Raw genomic sequence first — 8,958 nt, forward strand, 5'->3', positions numbered from 1 at the left:
GTCAGAAATTGTGAGAAGAAAAAAGTCAAAAAAAGAGAAAAAGAAAAAAATATGAAATATGAAATATGCATCTCATGTTTATTTCATAGGTTTGTGAGTTCAGACTTTTTTTTCCCCTTAATTCAGATTTTTTTTTCTTCCACAATCTTATATATCTAGCATAAATGTGAGAAAAAAAATCTGGATTGAGATATAAACGAAAAAAAAAAATTTTCAAACTGTGATTACCTTTTCTTTTATATATTCCACAATGGAAATGGTCTTGCATACATGCATGTCATGACTTTATTTTAAAAGTTTCCTAAAACTTAATTTAAACGAATCAGATTTCCAGTGTGGACTCTTTATGACTTTTGAATCGCCCTGCATGATGACAGAGGACAGTATCTAGACGAAACAGCGAGTACATCAAGAAATTGTTCAGCAATTAATAAAAGGAAGCCTGGAAACCACTTTCGATATACTAATCAGACATTGCAAACTGAATAAGATCAGAACCATTTAAGGGCGCTGTAATTTCCATCTCATCACATGATCAACAGAAAGAGGCTTCAATCCTTGTGAAACTAGTTGTTTGTGCACTTACAGGTGTTGACTAGCGACTCACAGCGCTTCCGTGGCCCTACAACCCTTTATTGTTAGGCCTGGGAGGAAAAGCAGGTCAAAGGATTCACAAGGAAAAATAAAAAACAAACTATTCTCTTTGCTTGCAACAATCTCACAGACAACTTCCAGACATTTTGAAAACGCTGTGACAGGAGCATTGCATACTGTATTTGTTAGATTTGCTTCTTTTTCTTTGCAGTTTCTTTGTGGTTTGGACAGAAAAGGCAACAAATGAAGGTGTAGAGACTGCTTACCCCACTGCAGATGACACAGGCTCTCAGAGGATCAGACTGAGCGATTGTGAAATGCACTGAAGAGCAGCACGACACCCACGGCTTTAGACTCAACTGAGTGGCATCTATCAACAGCTTCTACTTCCCAGAAAACTAAAGTCTCCTGAATTCATTGTAAATATATATAAAAGTCTAATTTTAATACAAAACTATTTCATTAGCGCTGAACCGTGGGTGTTACACAGCTGTGAGCAGCAGCAGCAAATAAACATGTACAACAGGAGGTGAAGACGAGACAGGAAAACAAAAACTGTGGATACAGGCATTTCGCTGAAAATAATTACATAAACGCATGTCATTTACAAGTGACGCTGCTTTTAAATAACATTTCTGCTGGTGAATTAAACGGGATAGTTTGGTAAGCTACACGAATCTTTAGATCAGCAAAATGAATCATATTTTACATGAAGTCTTCAATCTCATGAAAACTACTGCACATTTAAAAGTATTGTTATGTAGACGGAAAGATAGATAGTAGATGAACAAAAAAAACCTTTAGAAAATTTGAAATGTTGCTTGGCAACTAACTGAAATAAAATAAGTTGAAGTAAAATGACAAACTAAAAGCAAAAATAAAGCTAAACAGAATATAACAAGTATTACAAATGAGAAAAGCATAATTAAAAAACTACTAATACTAAAATTTAAATAAACTCAAAAATACAACTTATTTATATTAAAAAAAAAAAAAAAAAACTATAATAGTTGATAAATTATGTTGTTTTAACCCACTACACCTGAATACTTTGGTATATAGTATATAATATTTTGTAGCTCAAAAAAAAAAAAAGAATAAAATGAAAAAAATTATATTATATAAGATTTTTTAAATATTGTAAAATATATTATAAAATTTATATGCACTTGCTAAGGTGATGTGGGTGGTTACTAATGGTCCAAGTAATTGAAATAAAGCTGAAATAAAATAAAATATAGATAGTAATTTTAAGTTTAAGTTGAAAAACTTAAACATTTATATTTTTGTGTTGCTTTGGCAAATAACTGAAAAATTAAGTTGAAGTTATAAAATTCCTAAAATTAGAAACAAAAACAAATTAAAGCTAAATAAATAAATAATAAAAATTACAAAAGCACATATTTCTAAAGCTTAAAATGGACACTCCAAATATTTAATATCTAATCCAAAAGATTAATATAGTATATAAATAAAATAGCACTGTTGTAGACCAAGAACTACAGTTTTTCACCCACTAATTCTGAATACTTTGAAATATATATTATAAAAATATTTTTAATATCTTTAAAATTGTGTGTAAAATAAATTTTTTAATTATTATTTATTTATTTTCTTTCTTTAATGTTGCTACGCACTTGCTAGGGTGATGTGGGTGGTCACTAAATGGTCCAATTCAAAAGAGCTCATGACAAGTCTATTCTAGTCTCTAGATATGGGGACTTTTGACAAATGTAATCTCTCAAGCTGTATGACTTAGGAACTAATTTGTGTCTGTGACGTGTAAAAGTTTAATACTTAGTGTTATGAGACCGACTTTATGAATTAAATATTAGCCTCTATTTTCTGGGTTTTGCAGTAATTCTACAACAAAAGAATACTTTAAGATGACGTTGAGAGAGCACACACACACACACACAAACAAAGAAACACTTAAAATGAAAAAAAATAAATAAATAAAATAGTGCAAGCAAGCAGGAATGAGGAGCAGAAATGAAAGCAAATTCATACCTGTAGAATCTTCAGAAAGTCCGTGTGCTGTGGAGGGGCGCCCCCTACTTTCACAAGAGCCGAATTGGCCAATTCACTGTTATTCAAGTCAGCATTATCTATTATAGCACCAACATCACTTTTACTAGCAGACCCACACAGGTTCACTGGCCACCCATGTCTCAGAGAACAAGAAAATGTGTCGTTTAGCAGTTTATCCCTTAGTAAACACTGCAGAGTTGACCGAACACCCCCATATCTATTTTGATATTAAAACCACACGAACGAGCTGAATTTCAGAGCGAGTCGGTGCAGTTGCCCCTGTGCGAGTCCTCCAGAAGGGGGCGCCCAGTACAAGTAGAGAAAAATGGAAATCTCATACTTACATCCTATCCTTGCAACTTTTTCCAAAGCTGAGAGATTCATCTTGGTTTAGTCACCATATGATCTCTATCATAATGGTGGGGTTTAATGAATAGATTAGCTTTTAGGGAAGTGCACAGAACGTCCATGCATTGTATGTGTGACTACATTTCCCACCCATAACATGAAGGCCACGCTACAGTTTTTACAAAACCACTGATATAAATGCTGTGGACCCAAATGAGGCCTAGTTTTAAACTAATATATTGCTGCACTATATCATATAATTTAAAGCTTAAATGTAATAGAAGTGTTGCTGAGCTAAATGGAATTGACAGGCTAAATAGCATCTACTCATGCTGGTATGTTGTCAAATTAAACTAGGTGTAAGAGGCTGTTGTGCTCTACATGTGATATGGAGTAAATTAGCAAGTATTTTACCTTGTGTGTATCGCGGAATTTGTTGATCTCTCTGGAAATCAGATCTCTTTTATCATCTTCCATTTCCATGGCACTGATGTCATCCTAAAGAGATGGAGAACATGGTTCAAATTTGTAACGTACCCTATATAGGTAGCACTTTATTTTACAGTCCTGTTCCACGTGTACATACCATGTTGTTATTATAGCAATCACAATAGCTGGGTAACAACTAGGTAATAACCCTGACTCTACCTCTAAACCTAACCTTAACCCATGTAGTTACCTTCTACTAACAGTACTATCTTTGGGTAAGTACACTGAAAGTACATGTACTGTAAAATAAAGTCCAACCAAAATATTTTTTAAAACATCCTTCATTTTTTAAATTTTGTGTAAAATTGCGTACACACAGTATTTTCAAAAATTAAATGTGAGTGTGTGTGTACATATATATACACACACACATATATATATATATATATATATATATATATATATATATATATATATACACATATATATATATATATACACAACGTATATACATATATATATACACACACATATATCACATATATACATATACGTATACTTATATATATATACGTATATACATATATATATACACACACATATATCACATATATACATATACGTATACTTATATATATATACGTATATACATATATATATACACACACATATATCACATATATACATATACGTATACTTATATATATATACGTATATACATATATATATACACACACACACACACACACACATATATATATATTTATATATATACACACATATATACATACATATACACACAAGAAAAAAAAAATAAAACAAATATTTAAACACACATGTACATCAAACAACTGGCAAAAACATTCAAGAACAAAAGGCCAAGATGAACTAAAGCCAACCTCGTCCTTCTTTTCTCTCCTCTTTTTGCGGCGACTCGACTCATCGTCTTGTGATGTAGCGTTGAGCTCGTTTGAATACTCCCGGATCAGGCCATCAATGGCACCTTTGACAATTTGGTCCCGCTTCTTCGTTTCTTCAGCCAGAACCTCCTCTTCACCAGCACCATCCTCTGCCTTGCCATTCTGCCAGACACACAGATCAAAACTCAGCATCTGAGACAGTCACAAAATCAGTAGTCTGAAAATTTTATATAACATTTTTCTCAACAAGTGAACAGTACGTTTTTATTTTAGTATCAACCTGACATCAAACTGTTACACTTACTCCATTTTCACTGGTGCTCTTCTTCTGTGCTTTCCACTCATCCAGTTGTGCTTTGGTTTTGGCATCGACTTTGACCAGAAGTTTCTTTTCTCCAATCTGCAGCTCATGCAGCAGCCGTAGAGATCGTAGAGTAGATTCAGGCTCTTTGTACTCACAGAAACCAAACGCTGAAAGCAAAGAACAAAAAAGATGTCTGTGAGGAGCCAGTCTGGCATATTCACAATTCACAGGCAATGCAACTAGGGCCATATGACTTAAAAAAAAAACACAAAAAAAAAACACAAAAAAAAAACTGACATAGCGATATTTTCTTTTTCTGCAATATAATTTGCAATTTGAAAAAAATGCAGGAATTTTCAGCAGATCACTTGAATAGCATTAGTGTTGGGGAGTGTATCTGCATGGAAAATGAAATAACTTTAAATAAAGGCTTTACTTAAAATGTTTTTTTTTTTATCCTTTTCGGGCTGCAAGATTTGGGAAATACTTCATAAATTTGGGTGTTCATACTTGAATTTACCTTTTACAAGAACCAATTCAAGCCTCTTTCAGTAACAGAGTCAGAGTTTTAAAAATATTTCCACTCAAGTTTTCATAGGCCTCCTTCTCACCGTTTTTGACCAATTCAATATGACTGTAAAATAATTGTCATGATTTTATTTTGATTGATTATAATATTGAGAATAAATATTCAATATAAAAAAATATTAAAATAAGAAATTGACTGTAATACATACAATAATGTAAAATTTACATTTTACTGTAAAATTACAACACTTAAAATGTGTCTTAATTTCTTCATTTTCAAACAGTAAACCATCCCCCAGCTTTTATTTTGATGAGTTGCAGGCAAATGAAAATATGCGCTGCTGATCTCATAGTGAAGCTCAGTTTTGTGTGTTCATTTACATGCAAGCAGTTCATGATATCAGTGTCTGAGAACAGCTCAGAACGTGAATGAACGAAGCCGTTCTCAGACACTGGAACACTGAATCATGAACAACACGCGTGTAAATACCATGCTTGAGACCAGTGAAGCATTAATTCAATCAACTCGCACTAAACCTCATCACAATATTGATTTTGAGTGAAACTAACTGGGCTGAAAAGAAAATGAGTCAAGGTGTTTAAAAAATGTTTACCTTGGAGTTTCCCTGAGGCACCTTGAACTCGTTTCCAGCTCAATACCAAACCACATTTCTGAAAAACAAGTGATTATTATTAATATCAATCCAATATCAATTAATATCAACAACACTAAACATTAAATTTCACTTTAGAGTAAAGCTCAAACTATTATCAAGTGAAGCTTTTCCCATCTCTGATGCAAGGATCTCCACATTGCTGAATGCATAGAGAATGCATAAGACTGAACTGTATTATTATTGGTTGAGCTCTGAGACTGGAGTGACTGGATCTGATGTGCTACTCACGGCCAGCAGCTGTCTGATGAGCATGTCAGACGCTTTCTCAGAGATGTTGCCCACAAATACGGTGGTCGTGGGGCCGCTGCTGTCATGGTTGTCTTTTGCCTGAGCAGCGCTTTCCTTCCTGGGAACAGCAACTTTACTAACCACAGACATCGCCGTGGGCACGAGAACCTGATACATCACATCACAATTAATATGCAGCCATGTGACAAAAAAGTAACATGATGGTGACATATATTAAAATGAGATTTAGCTTCTCCATGAAAATCTGATTCAACGGAAAGCATCGGCATAGTATTTTTTGCATATTAAAATATTTTTGTACAAACATATGCAAGTAAATATTGCCGTTTATTACGGTGCATGGTTGCATATAAATAAATTGTTAAATATCTTTATTCCTTGTGTTCATTTATTGAAAAACATGCCTTGTTTTAACGAGATTATTACTTAATTCTACGGTTTTAAACACTTTGAATTTACTTCAAAGCAATGGAATCTAAGCAAATACATGAATAGAGATAGATACTTGAGAAACAAAGGAAAACACTAGGGGTGGGTATTAACACAGATTTCACAAACTGATCCGATTTTGATATACTGTATATCAGGTACAGTACATGTGAAATTTTCTTAAAGAAAATAATCTCTCAACAAATGCTTTAAACTATACAGAGATGCCTGTCAGGTTAAAATGAACAACAGAGTACCAATTTCAATATCTGTTTATATTAGATACAATAAAACACTCAAAGAAAAACTGCTGAATACAGACATTTTACATTTATGTTTTATATCAATTTTGCAATGATAGAATGTTTTTCACTGTATATTGTAATGATATAACTATGTTTCTAATTATGCAGTGCATAGATTTAGCAAAAGGCTCCTCTCTAGAGTTATTTTTCTAGCTAACTAACTAAATTATGGACATTGAATGCCTTTGCTAAAAATAAATGTGATGTCGTGACATTGCTAACAAGCTGTTTCATTGAAACACTGAGCGATTACATGAAACGGGATACATTTCAGTAAGTTGTTCTGTTTCTTTAAAAACCTTCAGATGTTCATTGATGTTTATTTTGTGCTTTATTAAACAGGAAGAGAGGAGTTCACGTGCTGCTTGAACTGAGGCAGATACAGCGCTCGGTCACACCACATTAAAGCGCACACAAAACTTTTTTTTTTATTTTGTGATAAAACTGACAGGATTTGAAAGCTGAGACTTTTTCATATCAAAAGAAACAAAGCACAAAGCTTATTGCAATTATTATATGGGATGTGCACACAATGACTAGTGACGTTTTATTCATGCATCAACTGAAAAATAAAATAAAAACACACTAAATGATCGATTCTTGGGATTTAAGAATCGATATAGGTTTTTCATGATGAAAATCAAATAAAATTTGGATATCAATATTTTTAACCCAGCTCTATAATATAGCAATACTTTTTATAGTGATAATAAATACTTTCTTACATACATACATTTAGACTGGAAATGACTAAACTAACTCAAATAATTCAATTGTTCTAGAATTAAATAACATTACCGCAGGGGCTTGAGTCATAATCCCCATGTGGACAGGAATCATTGGGGTTCCTAGAAAGGAGAAAAATCAACAACAACATCAGAAAATATTCACTCTAATTTTAATTTTTCATGCAAGTCACATTTTATAATGCAAATCATTTAGGCCCAAACCATTTAGCATAGAAACTGTTCATCTAGCAATGCTTAACAGATCTTATGTGGCCTCTCAAAAATCAAAAAGCTTGAAAATATTACATTAACTCAAATAGGGCTCCAAATATATATTGGTTGGTTATGAATTACAGTGGGTATGGAAAGTATTCAGACCCCCTTCAATTTTTCACTCTTTGTTATATTGCAGCCATTTGCTAAAATAATTTAAGTTAAACATCAGAAAATATTCACTCTAATTTGAATTTTTCATGCAAGTCACATTTTATAATGCAAATCATTTAGGCCCAAACCATTTAGCATAGAAACTGTTCATCTAGCAATGCTTAACAGATCTTATGTGGCCTCTCAAAAACAAGTGAAGAGTCCATTACCTAGCTTGAAAATATTACATTAACTCAAATAGGGCTCCAAATATATATTGGTTGGTTATGAATTAATTAACTTTATCACACTTACTTAGCAGCATGACAACAAACCTGTTATTCAAACTTTGAATACTCAAAGCAAGCAACACCATGCTGTTATAATCAAGCTGTAACAGTTGACACCTTCATAAAAGCTCACTGAATGCTCTGTACTCCAATGAATCCTGCCATTATAATCAACATGTATGCATTTGGCTGATGTATTTATCTAAAGCAACTTACAGGTAGGGCTGCACGATTAATCGAATGCGATTGTCATGCGCATTTTGTTAAAAAAGCCGGTTCTGTAATTAGCAGGAAATCATCATCACGTGCTTTCAGATGGAGCAGAATTTACTACACATAGCCGTGGTAGTCGAGTGTTTGAAATAAATCCTTCTGTGAGATGATGTGGCTTCTTACACAGAATAAGGCACATATTTCATAGTATTTAAGCAGTGATAAAGGCCTTGCATTATAAATAATCTTTATTTTAATTAAAATTATAATAAGAACTCAGATAAACCGTATATTGCCGTAGTCGTGTGTTTATTAGTCACGTTGAATCAATGAAAGCAGTTGAATCTTCTGTTTATTCAGCTGCAGCGATAGGCATTTTCTGGGTTTCTTCTGCGAGGCGTATTTGGCGTTTCAGCGCGAGAGCGCCCTCTGGCCTTTGGATGGAGATTTACTGCTGATCACAGAACCGTGCTTCACTGAAAGATACGCATGACAGTCGCGAAGCTTCTGTCGAATCGCGATCTCGATTCCATTTCGATTTATCGTG

At 33.3% G+C, this 8,958-nt stretch overlaps 1 protein-coding gene across 1 annotated transcript in view; it reads right to left on the reverse strand.

Annotated features, from left to right (window-relative positions):
* LOC107669447 (RNA-binding protein 25-like) overlaps positions 1 to 8,958 on the reverse strand; it is a 24,195-nt gene that overhangs the window by 13,456 nt on the left and 1,781 nt on the right. Inside the window, exons 3-8 of the mRNA XM_016461671.1 lie at positions 7,613 to 7,662; positions 6,060 to 6,227; positions 5,769 to 5,826; positions 4,627 to 4,793; positions 4,302 to 4,484; positions 3,388 to 3,471 (exon numbers count right to left, since the gene is read on the reverse strand). Of these exons, the coding sequence (XP_016317157.1) occupies positions 3,388 to 3,471; positions 4,302 to 4,484; positions 4,627 to 4,793; positions 5,769 to 5,826; positions 6,060 to 6,227; positions 7,613 to 7,662 (710 nt within the window). The remainder of the gene's footprint in view (positions 1 to 3,387; positions 3,472 to 4,301; positions 4,485 to 4,626; positions 4,794 to 5,768; positions 5,827 to 6,059; positions 6,228 to 7,612; positions 7,663 to 8,958) is intronic.

This window comes from Sinocyclocheilus anshuiensis, unplaced genomic scaffold (assembly GCF_001515605.1).
Source record: "Sinocyclocheilus anshuiensis isolate Anshui unplaced genomic scaffold, SAMN03320099.WGS_v1.1 scaffold96, whole genome shotgun sequence".
In the NCBI taxonomy this organism is placed as follows: Eukaryota; Metazoa; Chordata; class Actinopteri; order Cypriniformes; family Cyprinidae; genus Sinocyclocheilus; species Sinocyclocheilus anshuiensis.